At 36.5% G+C, this 21,956-nt stretch overlaps 1 protein-coding gene across 1 annotated transcript in view; it reads right to left on the bottom strand.

The window, feature by feature from the left end:
- The window catches only part of CC2D2B (coiled-coil and C2 domain containing 2B), a 92,484-nt gene that overhangs the window by 54,528 nt on the left and 16,000 nt on the right, over positions 1 to 21,956 (bottom strand). Inside the window, exons 10-16 of the mRNA XM_032432241.1 lie at positions 14,592 to 14,801; positions 11,919 to 12,016; positions 7,562 to 7,702; positions 6,147 to 6,255; positions 5,828 to 5,946; positions 3,143 to 3,320; positions 910 to 1,060 (exon numbers count right to left, since the gene is read on the bottom strand). Coding sequence (XP_032288132.1) covers positions 910 to 1,060; positions 3,143 to 3,320; positions 5,828 to 5,946; positions 6,147 to 6,255; positions 7,562 to 7,702; positions 11,919 to 12,016; positions 14,592 to 14,801 — 1,006 coding nt within the window. The remainder of the gene's footprint in view (positions 1 to 909; positions 1,061 to 3,142; positions 3,321 to 5,827; positions 5,947 to 6,146; positions 6,256 to 7,561; positions 7,703 to 11,918; positions 12,017 to 14,591; positions 14,802 to 21,956) is intronic.

Genomic DNA, 21,956 nt, shown 5'->3' with positions numbered 1-21,956 from the left:
GCTGCAGAACTAGGGGCAAACCAGCTACTACTCTGTCCTCTTTCCCTATCGTCCTGAGTCTTCCCCCTCTATCCATTTTCTTTCTTAATCTCCAGAGAGCTTAACAATACTCCTCGAAACTTCTGCTGAGTTCCTGGGGCTCCTTAAATTTTTTGCCCTAAGTCTTTTCTCCTGGGTTCCCACAACCCTATTTTCTCGCTTCAGCTGGACTAAGCAAACTACATTCCTGTCTTATTCCTGCCCTTCTCAGGCTTTTTTGCCTACTTATTTCCTTCTCTCTCCTCATTGCTCATTTGTTCATACTTCCTTTTCACTTGTTCATACACAAGCAGCTGTGAAACTCCTATTTAGGAAGGTGAAAGAAGGTATCTGGGGGAGAAGGAGAGGAATGGAAGTGTTCTCACACACATGCTAACTTGAATTTCATTGCATGAGGAGTGAAATCAATTGAAAGACAAGTGAACAGAAACATGCCTTCTTCCTTCTCTCCTTTTCTCTTTTTCTTTCACTCCTCCTCTACCTCCCTTCTCTATTCAGCTCAAAGATGCATCAAAACGTCCCATCCCGTCCCATCCCAGAGCATCTTTGGGCTTCGCTAAAGGACAGGCAGAAGCAGAGCAGTCTCTCTACTCAGAAGCAGAGCTCCTGTTCCAGAGAGTGTAGTGCTCTTATCTCAGGTGATTTAGGAAAAGCACAGGTGCCAATTCCAAATTTTAGATTTCCCAAAGATCTGATTCAAGACAGTTTTAAAAATGTTAGTTTAACATCTGAAAGGAGAATTTAATACACTTTAAACCTAATACTGTAAACACAATGCTCTTTACTCACATAAATGACCCAGGGTTAGGTACGACATGGAACTCATGAAGAAAATGAAGGTGGGGAGGGGGACATGTTAAATAAACTTACTGCTTCCTACTTCTCCATAAGCAGGTATGACCAGCTCATCAGAGCTAAACTCTACATATTCCAAAACAGTTTTGCTTTTCAACTCTGTGTTGTTAGGTAAAGGTAAATATAGTTTTGCCAGTAAGCTTGTCCTTTTACTTATCTCATAAACCTAAATATAAAAGAAATGGTTGATAGGTCACTGAACGTACAAAATGGGGGGGAGCTAAAATGAGAACCCTCAATTAACACATTTTTATTGCTTTTTAAAAATACTAGCATATAAAATAGGTATTTTTCTAGAGCATTTCATCCACATGATAATGAGAAAGGAGATAATCCTAAGTCCTTAAAAATATAATGCCTTTTACTGGTTTCAAAGAAAATAAGTTGAATTAAAGGATAACAAATATATTCTGAGCATATAGGTACATATAACACAATACCCAAAAAACTTACTTTTGTATAGCACTTTTAAAGTTCTTTATCTCATTTAAGCCTGATAAAAATGATTAGGAAATAGGTATTACTTCTCTAATTTTATAAATGAAGAAATTGAGTCTCTATATGAAACTACATTCATAGAAATTCAGGTTGAATTGTTTAGGAAAAGGGGAGATTCATTGGCTCATAGAATCAGAGGAGAAGTTAAACAAGCCGTGGGAGGCAGGGGAGGGAGAAAGAGTCCCGGAAGAAGGAGTAAGGGAGGGGCTGAGTAGACAGCTCCATAGATGTCTACTGGATACTAAACCCAGGTCTTCTGATTCTGTATGCTGTTCTTTCAACTACCATTCCATCAAATCCAGTCAAATCTGGTTTCTGGGACCGCAGGGCTGGAGGCCCAATCCTGGATAGTAAATGTAAAGGTAGAGAATTCCACCTCCGTAAGTGAAGTCTCCTGGGAGAGCCTTGTCCCCTGATGGCAGCTCTCAAAACCATTGTGTGGCTGGAATGGAGTGTCAAGAATGAAAATGGGCCTTGTAAGTGGGAGAACTAGAATGTTCAAAAGCTCAGAAGCAGGTAATTGCAAGGATGTATGGGGAAAAAAAATCAAGCAGTTCAGTTTGGCTAAAGTGAAAAATGAATAAAGAGGAATGATAAGGAGTAAATTCAAAACGTAGGTCAGAATCTGTTAGGTTAGGGCATATAGATTTATTTTGTAATTTCTGCAGTTGCTCATGGTGTACTTTATCCCTAGCTAGATTCCTTTCTTTCCCTGCCTCTTAGTTTGCTACGATCATGTTCTAAGTGGTAGGATGATGAAGGATTCAAAATACACATTTATCTCCTTGGAGTTAAGGCAAGTTTTATACTTCAAGTGGTTGGATTATTACATCATAATTTATTTTAGGTACAACAGGAAAGTATATTCAGTATATTTTTTAAATAGGAATTTCAACAGAGGCACATTGTAAGATGACAGAAACTTGATAGTATACATGAACAAAATGAATGTAGCCTCTGATCAGGGATAGAAAAAAATTATTTTAGGTATTGTAAAAATACCTTTGATTTAGATTTGTAATTATAATTCTCTCCCTACTCCCCAAACCTCACTCTATCTTTATTCCCTCCTAACTTTCCTTTCAGGTCTAATTGCAAGTTTAGCCCCTATGTTAGCCATCAAGACTTCTTATCTAGACTCCTTTAATGTCTCTAATTTTTTTCCATTGTCCTATTTTTCCTTCCTTTAGTGCCGGGGTTCTTATGGTGGGGTCTTTTGATAGGGATCAGTAGTCTGTTACGTGTATGTTCTTTCATCAGATTCTTAAAGTGATACAAAACATAAATGAACAAATAGATGAATGAATGAATGAATGAATGAATGAATGAATGAAATACACACATATATACATACAAATTCAGCAAGATACTGAAATCACTAAGTCAGGGCTGAGACAATTTGGAGAAATCATTCAACACTAACAATAGCTATGCTACACGTTATAGTTTAAATAACCCTCTTCCATCACACTAGCAAATGAACAGTAGTGCTGCACATCCAGGGTTGATAAGAATTTTAGCAGGAGAGAATGGAAGTATTTAGAACAACCACAAATCAAATAATTTTGTACTTGTAGCATAAAAGACTATTGCTGAGTTATAAATACATTATTTATAAGTATCTTGCCTACCCATATAGATCAGTCATCTCTAAATAGAAATTACTTGTCACATATAACAGTAACTAATGAGAAATTTAAAATTACAAATGGCATAAAATAAGATACAAAAGTAAATGACAATGGCATACCTCCAAGCAAATTGTTTCAGGCCAGTATATTAACTGAATATTGAAAATTTGCTGAAATATGACTTTAAAATCAAACTGAAGAGGAGATACTGAAGTGCAAGAAACCTGTTTATTGTTGTATAATATTTTAATAAAATACTTAAGCTTCTGAATTTTGGCTCTCCTCTTTTGTTCGTGCCTAAAAATTAAATAAATCTTTAAAGGATCCTTGAAAAACAAAATGGATACAAAATATTGTTCTTTTCAAAATGCACCTAAGCATGTTAAAGTATGACCATTTTAGAGGACAAATGCTATCTTAAAGCCCAATAACGCTTGCCTATGTGTGGATAAAAGCCTCTCCTACTCTAATGTTTTTTTAAAGAAGATATTTACTCAAAAATAGAAAGAGAATTAATTTAGGTACTATAAATCACTCAGCAATTTATTTTACTAAATTGAAACTTAAAGAGATTCTGGCACTTACCCATCATAAGATGTCTTATAAAAGGAGAAAACTGAGGGACTTAGGAATGGGGGGGAGCTTGAATTTAAAATTTGAAAATATTTTCTAACTTCTAGAAGAAAGACACACTTTTAAAAGAAATATGCCATGTTTTCAATAACCTCACTGAGGTGGCTCTCACTCAACAGGCTTGTTGTATCCTCTTTAAGGTCTTTAAAAATCCCTTTAGGCTTTAGGTTGTACACTCTTTTTCTCCAGGACATTCTTTCTCTAACCACAAAGATCAGAGAGGCAAGCCAGATTCCCCAGGGTTTCTATGAAACACTTGCTGGGAAATAAACTGATCCCTTAAGTGATACGAAACTCCTAAAGAGAGTCTTCTAGCCATTCATTCATTTGCTCATTCACCCAACATTTATTGAATACCTTCTCAGCTGCAAGGCAACTGACCTAATGATGTTTAGGACTTCTCTTTTTCAGAAAGATAAGCTTTAGGTTGAAACATAACATGCCCTTCTGTTCTCCACCCTAATTGTCCTAGGCATCCAGTATCTCCTGGCGCCCAAATCTGCCCACATTCTCTGTAACCTTTTCAGAGGGTTAGGAGACGAAAGATTACTTTTTTTTTTCCTTTTTAAAGATTTTATTTATCCATTTGACAGAGAGAAACACAGCGAGAGAGGGAACACAAGCAGGGGGAGTGGGAGAGGGAGAAGCAGGCTTCCTGCGGAGCAGGGAGCCCGATGCGGGGCTCAATCCCAAGACCCCAATATCACGACCCGAGCCGAAAGCAGACGCTTAATGACTGAGACACCCAGGCGCCCCGAAAGATTACTTATTTTTCCTATCTCCCTGTTGACCTCTTCTAACCATCTTCTCAATTAACTCTAAAGAAATATGTTAGGTACATTTCCCCTTTATGTTGCCCTCTGAAAGTAGTTTTAATAATGAGCTCATGAACTGATTATGAAAATTCATTAATTCAGGATTATATTTATCCTCAGGAAATCTTGCCTTTTTCATCACCTATAAACTCTTTATAATTCTTCTTTAATCCCTGTATTCCCTTCATCTCTATCCTTGCCATCAGTATATTCTTCTTTCCTAGAGAATCGATCCTTATTCAACCAGACATTTTAAATGGATAAAGACAGCAACGCCTCACAACAGCAATAACTTTGAAAAGACAGAACACATCCCATTTCCTTTTGCCTTGACTTCCACTAAGTTTTAACCTCCATTTTTCTTCCTCCTTCTCTTACTTCTAACTTCCATTTTATGGCTCTTGTTTTCTTATCCTCATGTAGGTGGTCCTTTTGGATGCATGTCTCACATAATAATTATCTCAGACACTCTTGGGAAGTAGGTGTAGAACAAACAAAGCTTTCCTCCACTGCTGCACTTTGCTGGTCAGAAAGAGAGCAGTGGTAATTGTGCTTTTGTGTCTGCCACTCTTTATGTCATTTTAAATGTAATCATCCATCCAATCATTTCATAAATATGAATATTTTGGGGGCATTTACTACCCTCCAACACTGTGCTAAATGATGCACATTCACAATACTCAAAGATGAATTGGTACAAAGTGTCCCATGGGACAGGGATGTCGAAAAGTTGGACTTAAGTTCCGTGTTCTAAGTTGTCATATCTTCTTTAAAGGAGATGAGATCCGTAGGCCCAGAGATGGGAGAAATGGGGATCTATATTAGATCTGTTTTTGCATGAAAGTCCTAGGAATAGGGAGAAAACAGCTCAAGGAAAAAGTCACAACTGGGAAGGAAAGAAGTTTCAAAGTAGAAAACTGCCCAGAGGATCCTCCAGATACAGAATACTTTTTATGAAAGCAAGAGGTCCCCTTAGTAAGCAAGGGCAACCACATAACCTTATTTTTTACAGTGGCTTTATATCCTACCTATCTATATCTGAACAAAAATTAATGCCATAGCAAAACAAAACAAAACAAAAAAAAAATCATTAAACCAAACAGGTTTATGTCCTACCTCAGTCATGAATTAGAAGTGTGACCCTGGACAATTTACCCTTCCATAAGCACAAATTCCCCCATCTCTAAGATGAGGATAATACCACAGAGCTATGGTTGCAATTAAATGTGCAAATGTATTTAAAAACTTAGTAAAGTGCCCAGCTATGGGACTCACTCAAGAAATCTAACACTATTATTAAAACAATACAATAAAGAGATACTATATAATGAAGAAATAATCCTTTAAAATGCTTACAGTGAACACTTGGATAAGTTTGTTAATTCTGCAGTGAAAGAGAGTTGTGGCATCAAGGTAATTGGCCTTATTCTTTTAATATCTGATTCTTCAAGTTCTGAAGCTAAATATGAGAAGCTCTAGAAGCCAAAATATAAATATTTAATATACAATGTAAGTTCATTGCTTAAGACAACCATTCTTAAAATTAAACTTTTATTTCTTATGTTTGTCATTTTGTTGGGTAACTGTTACAAATACCAAGACTTCCTATTCTACCAAGCAATTAAATATTATAACCAGTTAAGAGGAGTTGAATGTTATTTTGCAATATAAATACCTCCTGTTTTTCCCCATTCTTAAATGCTTTTCCTTCAGTTTTCTTCTCAGTTTCAGACATTTCTAACAGTTCTTCTTGGTTTTGTTCATCACATTTATTCATTTTTATCCTAATTAATAATAAATATAATTATTTGAAGCAGAAATAGTGGAAGTATTTGAGATTTGTTACTGGTGTTGCTAACACACATATACACATACGACCAATCGCTTACAACAAACAATTCTACATCCCAAGGACGATCGTAGTGAGAATAAGAGTGAGTGGTGAGCAGGCACAGGTCCAGAGCTATGGTTCTGAACAAGCTTATGGCATCCATGGCTCCCCTTTTCTGCTCAGGGGTTCAGAATGCATGTGTGTATCAGACTCGTTTAAAGAAATGGAGGGAAGTAAGCAGGTTTACATGAATTCAGGACTCTACCATATAAAGTTTCATGCTGGGTAGGTTTAAAAATTGTCAGAAGCACTTTCGTTAAAAACCACTGCAGTGGGAAAAAAAGTCAACAAAGTAAACATCTTTCTTAATAGGCTGAAGTTACACTAATCTCCTACAGTTTTGAAAAAAGACCATGGGTTGTGGGGAGGAAACCAGTTATTTCACTGAGTTCACAAACAGCTTAAGTGATTAACAAGTACAGTTTTTAATTGTAACCATCTTCTCCACTAACCATGTTTTTATGACTGTATGTTTCACCTAGAAGTATGATGGGTCTACGTGCAGCTTTATAAAAAGTGCCACACTGTTTTCAAATGGCTGTGACATTTGCATTCCCATCAGCAATCAATGAGAGTTCCTGTTGCTCAATATCCTTGTCAGTATTTGTTATTGTCTTTTAAATTTCGTTTTGTTTTGGATTTTAGTCATTCTAAATGGTGTATGGTATATTCACATTGTGGTTTTATTTATTTATTTATTTATTTTATTTTAAGATTTTATTTATTTATCTGACAGAGAGAGACACAGCGAGAGAGGGAACACAAGCAGGGGGAGTGGCAGAGGGAGAAGCAGGCTTCCCGCGGAGCACAGAGCCCGATGTGGGGCTCGATCCCAGGACCCTGGGATCATGACCTGAGCTGAGCCGAAGGCAGACGCTTAATGACTGAGCCACCCAGGCACCCCTCACATTGTGGTTTTAATTTACATTTCTTTATTGACAGGATATGATGCTGAACTTCTTTTCATGTTTGCATTTTCCATCCATATGCCTTCTTTAGTGATGTGTCTGTTCAGTTTTAAAAATTGAGTTGTCTTATTAAGTTATAAGAATTATTCATATATTCAAGGTACAGGTCCTTTGTTGACTACATTAAATAGCTGTCTAGCTTCTGGATTTTCTCCCAGTGACTGTGAATTCCCAGTTATTCGTGGGCAGTTCCTCAGGAGCCCTATCAGAACAAATAGACAAGCCACTCACCTTTGAAACTGTAACTTTACTGGGGTGCTTGTAAACCCTTGCCGTTGTCGAAGGGATTTTATTTGTTTCCAAGTCCGTAATATACTGTGTAATAGAGAGAAGTCTTTTCCCCTTTCTAAGTCATAGAGCTGTTTTGTATTACTACAACAATAAAGGTAGATCAAAAATACATTGGTGGATTAGAACTATAAATCATTAAAAATGGCCTAGGAGAATGTAACTAACTCTTCTGGATACCCCCACCTTATGATTTTTTTTTCATTTTACCCACATCTTGGTATAGCTACTGAAATTCCATTAATTAATTCCTTTATGACTTGAAGATTTTTCACTATTCAAAAGTGCTCTGCTAAAATCCAGACTTTTCCAGATGATCTGGTCATTCTGGAGTGTATTTATTATATTTTTTTCAGATTAACGACTGAAACCATTGCTTCAAATTTAGAGGTACTTTGCTGGATGGGGTAGTGATCATATTATTTGGATATTGAGGTAATATACTGTTTTAAAAGATGCTTATTCTGTTTCATGACTTTACAAACACACTATTAGTATGACAAATTACACTAATTGACTTTCTAATGTTAAATCATCCTTGCACTCCTGGAATGATCCCAACTTCACTGTATTATTTGATAGAATTCTGCTTAGCATATCTGTAACTATGTTTATGAATGAAATTGGGTTGCAACAGTTTTTGTATTGTTATCAAGTTTTAATTTCAAGGATAAAACAGCCTCAGAAATGAAGTTAAGAATGTGGCCTTTTTTTTTTTTATTCTTTGAATTTGTGAAAATAGAAGTTATCTTTAAATCAGAGGCTCCCAACCTTTCCTATATCAGAATCACCAGAGGGCCTGCTGAACAGATTGCCAAGCCCCACCCCCAGAATTTCAGATTCAGTAAGGCTGTGGTGGACCTGGTAATTTGCATTTTTAACAGGTTTCCAGATGAAGCTGATGCTGCTGGTCTGGGGAACCACATTTTGAGAATCACTGTTTTAAATGTTCTACAGAATCCTAATTTTGTCATCTGAACCTCAAGTTTTCTTTGCAGAAAGATTTCAAATTACCGATTTGATTTCTTTAACAATGATTGAACTACTTAGGGTTTTTCTTCTTCTTCTTCTTCTTCTTCTTCTTCTTCTTCTTCTTCTTCTTCTTCTTTCACTTGTTGGATGTATGGGTATTTTTTTTTAAGATTTTATTTATTTATTTTAGAGAGCGAGAAAGAGACAGCACAAGTGGGAGGAGCAGAGGGAGAGGGAGAGAGAATCTCAAGCAGACTCCCCGCTGAGCGTAGAGCCCAACATGGGGCTCTATCTCATGACCCTAAGATCAAGACCTAAGCCAAGATCGAGAGTCAATGCTCAACTGACTGAGCCACCCGTGCACCCCAATTCTGGTTGTATTTTTGTACAGATTTGTCCTTTCCATGTAAATGTTCACATTCTTAAGCATGAAGTTTTTCAAAGTATACAGCATGGGTAATAATGTCCCCCTTTCCTTCCTGATATTGTATATTGTATATTTGTACTGTTTCTTTTCTTTTGTTTTTTTAAAAAAGACTTTATTTATTTGAGAGAGAGTGAGAGAGAGCACAAGCAGGGGGAGGGGCAGAGGGAGAGGGAGAAGCAGACTCCCCACCAAGCAGGGAGCCCGATGTAGGGCTCGATCCCAGGGCCCTGGGATCATGACCTGGGCTGAAGGCAGATGCTTAACCAATTGAACCACCCAGGCACCCCATGCTGTTTCTTTTCTTGATCAGCTTTGCCAAAGTTTATCAATTTTTACCAAACATTTGAGTTTACTGATTCTATCATAGCTCTCTTAATTTCTGCTCTTTATTTCCTTCTATTCTTTTTCCTAACTTAAGAATGCTTAGCTCATTAATTTTCAACCTTTCCTTTTTCTCTCATGTGTATTTAAATAAACAAATTTTCCTCTAAGTACTATTTTAACTGTACCACAAGTTTTCATATATATTAGTTTTTAATCAGTAAATTAAAAATCCTAATTATCAATATGATATCTTCTTTGAAAAATAGATTATTTAGACATGCATTTCTTAATTTCCAATCATATAGATTTCCTAGCTATACTTTTGTATTAGATTTCTTTCTGCATTGAATGATTTAAATCTGTTGAATATATTGAGACCTTGAGATTTATTGAAATAACAGAATATCAACTTTTGTAAATGTTCCCCATGTTCTTGAAGAGAGTGGCATTTTGCAGTTGTTGGGTACAACGTTCTCTAACTATATATTAAGTCAAGTTTATTCATCATGTTGTTCAAATCTTTTATATACATACTGAATTTTTTGGTCTACTTGTCCCATCATTTACTGAGAGGAGTGTGTAAATATTGCCCAATATGTTTATGAATTTGTTATTTCTCCTTGCACTTCTATCAGTTTTGCTTTATTTATTTATTTATTTTATTTATTTCTTCATAAGAGACAGAGAGAGAGGCAGAGGGAGAAGCAGGCTCCCCGCTGAGCAGGGAGCCTGATGCGGGACTCAATCCCAGGACCCTGGGATCATGACCTGAGCTGAAGGCAGACACTTAACCATCTGAGCCACCCAGGCACCCGCTTTATTTATTTTGAAGCCATTTTATTGTATGCATATATGTATATATGTGTATATGCATATATATGAATACATGTTAATTAAACTGCATCATTTTGATGTGGCCCTCTTTATATCTAGTAAAGCTTTTTGCCTTTAAAGATCTATTTTACTTTATCTTGATATAGCTATGCCATCTTTATTTTGTCAGTGTTTGTGTGATTTTTTTTCCCATTATTTCTATTCTCTAACTTTTTATATCCTTATGATCTAGATAAGTCTCTTATAGATAACATATAACTGGATTTTGGTTTGGGATTTTTTTTCTCCTTTTAAAAATTTTTTTATTGAAGTATAGTTAGCACACAATGTTACATTAGTTTCAGGTGTACAATATAATGATTCTACAATTCTAGAAGTTATACTATGCTTATCCCAAGTATAGCTGTCACCATACAACACTAGTACAATACCATGGACTATATTCCCCATGCTTCACCTTTTACCCACATGACTTATTCATTCCATAACTAGATGCCTAGAACTCCCACTCCCCTTCACTCATCTTCCTCAACTCCCTACCCCCCTCCCCTCTGGCAACCACCGGTTTATTGTCTAGATTTATGGGTCTCTTTCTGCTTTTTGGTTCATTCATAAAGTATTTTTTGTTCAATCATATTTTGTTCAATCATAAAAAATATATATTTTAAAGATTTTATTTATTTATTTGACAGAGAGATAGCGAGAGAGGGAACACAAGCAGGGGGAGTGGGAGAGGGAGAAGCAGGCTTCCCGCTGAGCAGAGAGCCCGATGTGGGGCTCGATCCCAGGACCCTGGGATCATGACCTGAGCTGAAGGCAGATGCTTAACGACTGAGCCAATCAGGCGCTCTATTTATTTGTTTTGTTTTTAGAGTCCACATATAAGTGAAGTCATGGTATTTGTTTTTCTCCATTAGACTTACTTCACTTAGCATAATACCCTCTAGGTCCATCCATGTTGTCACAAATGGCAAAAATCTCATTCTTTTTTATGGCTGAGTAATATTCCATTCTGTATATATACCACATCTTATTTATTCACTCATCTAATGATGGACACTTAGGTTGCTTCCATATGGATTTTTTAAAATTTTAATCCAGTCTATCAATCTAGACAAAAATGGAGCACTCAGCCCATTTAGATATATTTAGGTTTAACTCCATTTTCTTTTATGTTTTCTATTTGTCTCATCTGCTTCTATGTTCCTTTTTCTCTCTTTTCTTGCTTTCCTTTCGATTGTTTGAATATTTCTATATTGTCTCATTTTCCTCTTATATTGATTTGAGACATATATCTTTTTTCTTTTTTTTTTCAAAGATTTTATTTATTTATTTGACAGAGAGACGCAGCGAGAGAGGGTACACAAGCAGAGGGAGTGGGAGAGGGAGAAGCAGGCTTCCTGCTGAGCAGGGAGCCCGATGTGGGGCTCGATCCCAGGACCCTGGGATCATGACCTGAGCCAAAGGCAGATGCTTAACAACTGAGCCACCCAGGCGCCCCAACATGTGGTTTTTTTTAATCAATTGATATTAAAATTACAACTACTTTCATGTGACACTTCTATGAAATATTTTTACACAAAACTGGGTCTAAAGGAAAGGTTGGAGCCATTTCTGTAATTGCCTAAAGAGTAGGGACCTTCTCTTTTTCTTATTTTATATCCTCCATAGCAAGTGCAATACTCAGTTTAAAGAAGTTACTCGATAAATGCTTGATAAATACATTAATGGTCCCAAACCTACCTTATCTGCCAATAATAATCTTGTAAAGATTTTTTGGTCAGTTGGCTTATTTCCAAATTTTCGTTTGCTAATTTGGTAGCATCTGTCAGTGCTTTCAGCTACAACAAAGAAAAGAGCTTTTCATATATTCCATTCACTGTTACTAGCACTCCAATTTCTCCAAAGGTCTAGGTGTGTGCAGCAGAAGCACAACTGTATAACTTTTTGTGTATTACTGTCTTATCTTCCAAAATATATTTCATATAAGCACCTTGGGGTAGAACTGAGAAGAGCCTCAATATCTAAGAAATAAACATTATACCTAGAACTTTCTAGGTAATCAGTTCCTCAATTAATGTAAAAAATGCGAGTCAATCAAGACGGCAGATTGAGCCCAGGAATCTACCTTATCTTTCCCCTAAAATCCCATGGTTACAGAAAAAATAGCTGTTTATCTGTCTTTATCCATATCCACTGCCAACATTACATCCATATCTATACATGTATATTTATAACTGTGTTTATATCTATATCTGTCTATAAAAATGAATGCGTAACATAGGAAAATAAGAAAAAATAAAATCAAGAGAAAACGATATGCTGAGGAAAGCATAAGATAGAAATATCCTCAGAGAATGTCCATAGAGAAATAAAACTGGAGGAACCTGTACCCTAAAACATATGTAGGAGAAATCTGTCATAGTTAGGAACAGTTTGTAGGAACTCCAAGACTAGAGTCAATTAATATAAACTTTTACTGGAAGAAATCAGAGAAGACCTCAACAAATAGGAAGACATACTATAGTTCTGAATGAGGGAATACAATTTTTATAAAGATAAAATTTCCTTCAAAATTAATATAATAATATAATGTAATCACAGTAAATATGGTAATAGAATTTTAAAAATAGAAGTTAACAGGCTAATTCTAAAGTTCATATGGACGATCAAATCTTTAAGAGCATACAAAAACATTCTAGAAAAAACGAGGAGTCCTTTGTTCTACTACATTATAATTTAATAATATAGTAATTAAAACAGGGCAGGACTAGGCCATATGTCAATGGAATAAATAGTCCTTAATCTATGTAAATATGTGAAGCCAGTTTATAATAAAGGCAGAATCTTAAATTAGTAGGAAATTATGATGTTTGGATATTAGGCTAACCTTTTGGGGGAAAGAAACTGAATTGGAGCCCAATCCACAAGACACAAATATAAACCCTAGACCGAATAAAAGCCTAGAAATTATACATACACACACATGTATATTATTAGAAGAATATATAAGAAGATAACTATAATTTTGGTCTTTTAGACACTATTGGTTGCCCTTGAAAGGTCATTTTTTTTTTTGCTTGGCAGAACCCCAATTTTGTTCAATTGCTTAATCATCTTCCACGTGTTTCAGAGGTAAACCCTTATTAGCCATTTGTAGCAATTTCATTCTTTTTGCTAGTGCTGGTTTAGGCATAATCATGTGATATAGTTCTAGCCAAAGAGACAGGAGGGGAAATCGCCCATACGTGGGGGAGAGGCTGAAGAGGGTTCTCAAAGCGAGATACTATGCATACTATGTGTCTGGTCAGCATGCCTTGAACTGGAACAGCCAGTTAGTTCACCTGACAGGAGCTAACCAAGTCAATTTGCTGAAGATGAACATTAGAAAGAGAGGAAAAAAACTAGGGTTGTTGATGATATTGTTGAGCCACCAAATCAGCCAACCTTAAAGTTGCCCTAACTTGGGACTTGTGATGTAGGAGGTAATACGTTTTCCTTATTGTTTAAAGCAATTGAGAGAGCGTTTTCTGTGAATTGGAACCAAAGGCATGCTGACTGATACACTTGGGGTAGAGAAGGTCTTAGGAAGCAAATGACAAAACCTAATATACACAAGGGAAAAGATTGAAAGATTTGATCTCAGAAAAATTTTAATGTTTGCCAACAGACACAAAAAATGAAACTAAAAAAGCAAGTAAATGAGAGGTACGAATTCATAAAAATAATTAGTGGGCACTCATTTGATTTCTTTTTTTCTTTTTTCTTTTTCCAAACTTTTATGTACCCTTTATGCTGTCATTGGATGACTGGGTTAATCATTCTCAGACCAAGACTTTTCACATTTTATATGAGATTCAAGATCTCTAATATTTTTTTTTAAGATTTTATTTATTTATTTGACAGAGAGAGACACAGGGAGAAAGGGAACAGGGGGAGTGGGAGAGGGAGAAGCAGGCTTCTCGCGGAGCAGGGAACCCGATGCGGGGCTTGATCCCAGGACCCTGAGATCATGACCCAAGCCGAAGGCAGACGCTTAACGACTGAGCCACCCAGGCGCCCCATCAAGATCTCTAATATTTTTACCAAAAATACTTTATTAGAAGACTTAAAACAACCATATGGCTCTTTTAATCTTTTCAAATACTCTTCTTGAATCATAGGACCAAGAATACCACTGATTAGTGAACCATTTGTAAGTACTAAATGTCCTGCAAGATATGTTTGAAGCTACCTCCCTGGCCAGTCAACACCCAGAGTTTCTTTTTAGAAAAACTGAAAGCAACTATTGTTCTAATTGGTTAAATATTTAAAATGCTAAGGGAATATGTTCTAGGATAGCTTGCTCTGTATTATTTGTTTTCCCTTTCGATATTAAATGTTCAGCTCTATAAATATAATGAAAGCCATTCTCACCTTCTCATAAAGCAGCTGAGATAAATTCTGTTGCTGTCTGTCCTGGAAACACTCATAAAGTTGAAGCAGCCTAGCACATAATACTTGTTCTTGATTGAAGAGAGGATGATGGCTGAATTGGAAACCCACAATGTTGAGATCTAATTGGTACATTTCCCTTTGACCTTCCATTTTGTTCCTAATAGAGCTTTCCAGATCAGGTTTCACTGCCTTTTAAAGAAAAATATGTACACAATGTTGATTCTTTCTTTTGAAATTATAAATTTCCTTGTAAAAGTAACACATTAATTGTAAGAAAATTAAGGGATACGGTGAGCGCTGTGAATTGTGTAAGACTGATGAATCACAGACCTGTACCCCTGAAACAAATAATACATTATATGTTAATAAGAAAAAGAAAGAAAGAAAATTAAGGGATATAGAAAGCAATAAACAATAATTTTATCCTTCCTTGAAATTGATTATGGCCCTTGATTTCATAAAATATATTTATATTACATCCACTTTAATCATCTTGCTATGAATTATTATCAGATACTTTACTGTTGTGTGCTGGTAGAGTTTAGACTTTCAAGTTATAAGCCCTGCAACGATTTCCTATAGCAACACTATGACAAATGGTGTTTAGATCTGTTGGGTCAATAGTTCCAACTATCTTATGGTCTAATAGTCATCTATGGGCCAGTGTTAAGTGGTAAACCCTTACTAAAATGCTGTTCCTATGTGAATATATTGGTAATCCCCTGGAAAATTCCTTGGAGGGGCTCGGACCCTCCAAGCAAGTGCTAAGGAGACCATCTTTCTTTATACATGAGACTGTCTCCACTTATAATACAAAAAATATAAATAATATAAGCACTCATTGAGTGTCTACTATATGCTAAGCATTTGGATATGTGTTAGCAATTGACAGATTGCCCCTAAATTAGTTGAAGTCTGTGGGCCTTAAATTATATACAAAATGATTCAATTATGTTTTAGTACCCTATTCTGAATTTAAGCACATTTGTTTGAATATGTATGTGACTTGTTTTTAGCGATATAATTTGAGAGGGCTAATGGGTCACTTAGCATGTACAGTCTAGTTTATGAATGCCTAGCCACTCCCAGTAAGATCCATGACTGCATCCCCCTGAAAAAGAGAGCACAAGCCCTCTCTCTGTACCAGTCTGGTGTAATAGAACATGATTTCCTGTCTGTGCCATTGCTATTACAGCTGCTGTCACACTGAAAAACTGCTGTCCCACCTCTGCCTGGCATGGCAGATTCTCAAGGATGGCAGGTCACAGTATGATGCCTGCATTTCTCCCTCCCTACTCTCTCCTGAGCTAGGAATCTTCCCATTTTCTCACTGCTTTGAGGGAAGGCAAGAGAAGAGTCATAAAATTTGTTTTTGTTTCATCCTTACTTTATAAATCTCTATTCTCTACGGAAGGACCAACTCAGAGGGAAAAACCTGCTCTTGATTCCACTTATAGGATTTAGTCAATTGGTAGTAAAATGGTCATTTACCAGGCATAAACACCAACGAAATAAACAGTTTTGGTATTAAGCAACCAAATTATAAACTTTTAAAAATTAAAGTTCCTAAGCTAGAGAGGACTGTCTTATTGAGCAGATTCTGCACTGATCAGTTAAGTGAGGGGATTAAGTGAACTTCTAGAACTAAGTTAGACTAAAAGCACAAAGATCTAGGAATAATAAGTCAAAGGCCAGATAAACGCACAAAAACATCCAAGCTGATGACAAGTGTAAAATCTACGTAAACACATAAGAGAATGTTAGAAGAGGAGTAAAGGGCATAGTCAAATGGTCAGGTAAAACTCACACAGGCAAATAAGACCTGGGGCAGAGGAACGTGGCAGAGGCAACAGCAAAGAGAGGACTTTGGTACTCGGGCAGCTCTTACCTGTGCTTCAGTCGCCTTTATATTTCATTTATTCTGGTGAGAAACCCCAAATGAGCCTTGCCTCTAAGGCTAGCTGGACAGAATAACAAATGTGGAGAAGATAAAAGGGAAAAGCAGGCAGAAGCATTTGTCTGACGCAAATTCCAGAACATCGTCTGTTAAGGATGCTACAGAATGAATTTTAATACTCAGTTTAGATGCTTGGTGAGTGACATTTCCATTTATTTCCAAGTCTAAAAGTCCATGAAATACTGAAATTATGCTTGGATGAAGCCAGAACAGATGCACTTAAGGAAAAAGGTACTTGTTCAGCCCAGTGGTTTCTAGTTTGGGATTCTGGTGGTTACATAGGTCAATCCGGATGGTGGTTAATATTTCTCCAAAAATTGTATATTTTGCATTTATTTGTTATCATTCATTCATGATTGTTCATTCATTCACGCATGCATGCATGCATTTATTCATTCATTCAACAAACTGCCATTGTTTCAAGGATCTCTCTCCCTAAGAATGGTCTCAGTTATATAATTTTGTTAGAATATCTGTGCTTTATCTTCAGCAAAATTTAGATGAAACATATTGTCACCATAAGGTATAAAAGTTATGCCACATAATAGCAAAGAACAAGATAAGATAAATACTAGGGATTTTCTCTCCTCCCTCTTTCATTCTTTTATTTTTATTTTTAATGGAGATGGGTGTTTTTTGTAACCAAACTGGAGAAAACAGAAAGATATTGCAATGTTGGGTGTGTATGTGTATTGGGGAGGGGGGGCTCATTTACAAAATGTCAGTGAATGTGTTATATTATAAATTAGGATGGGGCAGAGACATTGCCAGTTTCTCATGGTATGACAGGCACCATGCAAAAAATAATCTTTTCTAAGATTATGCCAGTCAACTGAGGTCTTTCTCTTCTAATGTATACTAGGATCATAAAAGTCGCATTACAGATAATATAAGCACTCATTGAGTGTCTACTATATGCTAAGCATTTGGATATGTGTTAGCAATTGACGAAAGAAAGAAAGAAAGAAAAGAAAGAAAGAAAGAAAGAAAGAAAGAAAGAAAGAAAGAAAGAAAGAAAAAGAAAGAAAGAAAGACCCTACTCTGCAGTCAAGCAGTAAAGAGATTAGGAAAACAGAAGACATACAGACTGAGCCTTGACAGAACTGCAACCCAGCTGAAATCCAGTTAAGTCCCTAATTGGATTAAAATGATTATCCCCACTCAATATGCCTAACAAAGCAAAGGACAGAACCTTTCTGAAAGAAAGTATCTTTAGAGCTTTTATAAGTTTTCATATGTAATATTTGCAATACAATAGTCATCGACCATAATAAGAGACAAGTCTAAATGAGCAAAATGAAGAGAAAAAAAAATAAAAACAGACTCTCAGGAACCCAGATATTGTAATTACTAGATATGGACTTTAAAGTGGCTATCATTAATGTGTTTTAAAAAACAGAGTAAAAGAGAAAATACATGAAAACATGGCATATTCTAGGAGGAAACTGGAATATATACATAAGAATCAAATGTCAAATCAACATTTTAAATTAAGAATTCATTAGACAGGTGATTCTGGGAATATGGTGGCACTATAGTTTTAGATAGTCCCAAATCTCTACCATTAAAGCATGCAGAGCAACTAGATAGCAAAGCCAAAAATCCATGGACAAGATCCATAACAAAACTACATCTCCAAGAATCCCTCGTGAAACCCAAAATACAAGTGGATGGAGACAAACCACCAACAGTAGAAAGCTTGCATAGTGTTGGTGATTGTTTGGAAGAAATCAGAGAAGCACTGAAGCATCTGAAGGTCCTGACAGCAGGAGAACCCCAAAGAGACAACAGTTAGTTGCTCACCAGAAAGTGCAGCATGCCAACTCAAAAACAGCAGCTAAAACTGGAAGAGGTTTTGTCTACTCCAACTGTGGGGAGTGCAAGGGCTTTTGGAGAGGACTAAAGGGGCTTAGAGGAACCTACTCCCTCAGAATTTTTAGGACAAGTCTTCACACTAAAGAGAAACTGCTAGGAGTGGAATAAAAATTGAGAAGGCCAGGGATCACAGAGATTAAGGGAAGAGAAGATACAAAAAAATATCCAGGAAGGGAAATACAGCCAAGAAATTTCAGAAATCCAGCCACTATATATTTTTAACACTACACAAAAACAACATAGTTCTGTGACATTATTAGAAAAGTTATCAGGGGGGGCCTGGGTGGCTCAGTTGGTTAAGCGTCTGACTCTTTTTTTTTTTTTAAAGATTTTATTTATTTATTTGACAGAGAGATAGCGAGAGCAGGAACACAAGCAGGGGGAGTGGGAGAGGGAGAAGCGGGCTTCCTGCCGAGCAGGGAGCCTGATGTGGGACTCGATCCCAGGACCCTGGGATCATGACCTGAGCCGAAGGCAGATGCTTAACAACTGAGCCATCCAGGCACCCAAAAGCGTCTGACTCTTGATTTCAGCTTAGGTCATGATCTCTGGGTCCTGGGATGGAGCCTTGCATCAGGCTCCCTGCTCAGCAGGGAGTCTGCTTGACATTCTCTCTCTCCATTTCCCTCTGCCCCTCCCCCTGTGTGCACTCTCTCTCTCAAATAAATGGATAAATCTTTAAAAAAAAAAAAAGAAATAAGAAAAATGAATAGACAGCAAAATAATATTCCCATAAAGTACAACAGAAAGAAATCCAAAAAACAGATTAAAAAAATAGAAATGGGGGTGCCTGGGTGACTTAGATGGTTAAGCGTCTGCCTTTGGCTCCGGTCATGATCCCAGGGTCCTGGGATCGAGCCCCACACTGGGCTCCTGGCTCAGCGGGGAGACTGCTTCTCCCTGTTCCTCCGCCTCTCCCCCTGCTCATGCTCTCTCTCTCTCTCTATCTCTGTGTCTCAAATGAATAAATAAAATATTTTTTAAAAAGTAGAAATGTACTGTCGAATGAGCTAAAAGACATTGAGAAAATTTTTATGACATTTAAGAACATAAATCAGAATTAGAAAAACTGAGAAATGAGGTGACAGAAAGTGACAGAAAGAATTAAAAATAAAAAAATATTTTAGAAATTAAGCCTAAAATAGAAGGAGCACAAGGGCAAAGAAACACCACAAAAATGGACTTTTTCTTAAGGTGAAGAGGGAGAAATCTTTCTAAATAAATAAGAAATGAATAAAGAGAAAGAATTCAGTAGATGGATTTAGCAGGAGATAAAACAGAGCAGAAAATTAGATAAGTGAACTAGAAGACAGATCAAATAAAAAATATTCAGTCTAAAGGATCAGAGAGAAGACAAGGAATAAAAAATAAAAAATAAAAGCAAAATAAGACACAAGGGACATGTGTACTTAAAGTCCCAGAACAAAAAGAGGAGACCGAGGTATCAGACATATTTGCTAAGAAAATGGCTGAGAATCTTTCTAAAACTGATGGATGACATGGAATCATACATTCAGGAAGTTCTAATACCCTAAAGCAGAATAAATATTGAAAAACTCACAGCTTAACATATTACAGTGGAAATTATTTTAAACCAAAGAGAAAAACTGAAAATGCAAATAAGACTTTAAGATGGCTTTTCAAGGGGTACCTGGGTGGCTCAGTCAGTTAAGTGTCTGATTCTTGATTTTACCTCAGGTCACGATCTCAGGATTGTGAGATCAAGCTCCATGTCTGATTCCGTTCAGAGAACAGATTTGCTTAAGATTCTCTCCTCCTTCTCCCTCAGCAGCCCCCCCTTAAATAAATAAATAAATACTTTTTAAAAAAGATGGCTTTGCAATAGAAACAATGAGATTCAAAAGAGAGTGGAAAGCTCTTTTCAAAGTGCTAAAAGCAAAATAACATCCAATCTAGAACTCTAGACCTAACAAAAAATACCCCATCTCAGATTTTTATTTTATATATTTATTTTTTCTTCAGGGGTGTGCTAGAATTCTCCACTGGACTTGTGAACTTCCACAAAGGCACTCTTGTCCATGGGCGATTGTCAGAATCAGTGCACTTTGGGGAGGAAGACAACAGAAAACTCTTATTCTGCCATTATGATGATACCATTCTTTCTAGCTTTATTCTTCTTTATCAGGATTGTTTTGGCTATTCAGGGTCCTTTGTGGTTCCATATGAATTTTAAGATTGTTTTTCTGTTTCTTTGAAAAATACCATTGGGATTTTGATAGAGATTGCATTGAATTTGTAGACTGCTTTGGGTAGTATGGATATTTTAACAATATTAAGTTTTCCAATCCATGAACATGTGATTCTTTCCATGAGACAGTCTTTTATTTTTTTAAAGAAACTATAATTAAAAACAATCCCACAAATAAATTTCCAGGCCAAAATGGATTCATCAGTGAATTCTTCCAAACACGTAAGAAATAAATAACACCAATATTGTACAATTCTCCCCAGAGAAGAGAAAAAGAAAATAAATACATTTTTCATACAATGGAGTTCTATATAGCAAGAAGATTAAGCAAATTATTATTGCATGCAGCAACATAGAATACCTACTCCATTATTACATTTATGTAAAACAGGCAAAGTAGCAGGTAAGAGTAATCTACAGTGGTAGAAGTTATAATAGTAGTTACCTTGAGGGGAAATAGTTACTGGAAAAGGACATGAGGGGGCCTTCTGGAATGTTGGTAATATTCTATCCTTGATCTCAATGGTGATTACACAGGTTTGTTGACTTCATGTAAATTGACCAAGCTAATATACTGGATATATTTATATTTCTGTATGTAAAGATAACTAAATGAACACATTGCTAAAATCCCTCTCAGAGCCTTGGAAAGGGACCTCTGCAAAGTTAGGGACCCTAACCTTAAAATTCATTAGTTTCACAGCAAAACTGCCTCTGATTGAGGCAATGGCAATTCTCTTTTAGGTGTACTGATCTTAAGACACCAGATTAAGGGGCCCCTGAGTGGCTCAGTCGGTTGAGCATCCAACTCTTGGTTTTGGCTCAGGTCATGATCTCAGGGTCGTAAGAACAGAGCCCCACATCAGGCTCTGCACACAGTGGGGAGTCTGCTGGAGATTCTCTCTCTCTCTCTCCTGCTGCCCCTCCCCCCTCTAAAATAAATAAATCTTAAAAAAAAGACACCAGATTGAGCTTTCTAAAAGCAATTCTGTATATGCAATTGAGGATCAGGACAGAGATCTGGGAAAGATACTGTTTGGGAGTCACCAGCAAGTACATGGTAGTAGCAGCCATGGAAGTTGGGATTATCAGGCAAAGAGTATGAAGAAAAAGAACATAAAAAGACCAAGGACCTAATTATACATCCTCATCATTGAGTTTCTTTGCTTCTGGTTGGGTAGAATTCTGCTCATCAAATGATCAGAAGTTCTGGTAGACAATTGTATACGTCTGTAATTTATAAAAGTGGGAAAATTAATTAAAGCTTAAATGCATTTTATATAGTAAAATGACAAAAGGTTTT

Source organism: Phoca vitulina, unplaced genomic scaffold (assembly GCF_004348235.1).
Source record: "Phoca vitulina isolate PV1807 unplaced genomic scaffold, GSC_HSeal_1.0 scaffold48, whole genome shotgun sequence".
Classification (NCBI taxonomy): domain Eukaryota; kingdom Metazoa; phylum Chordata; class Mammalia; order Carnivora; family Phocidae; genus Phoca; species Phoca vitulina.
The sequence above is the reverse complement of the archived record's forward strand: the minus strand, read 5'-3'. Positions and strand labels throughout refer to the sequence as shown.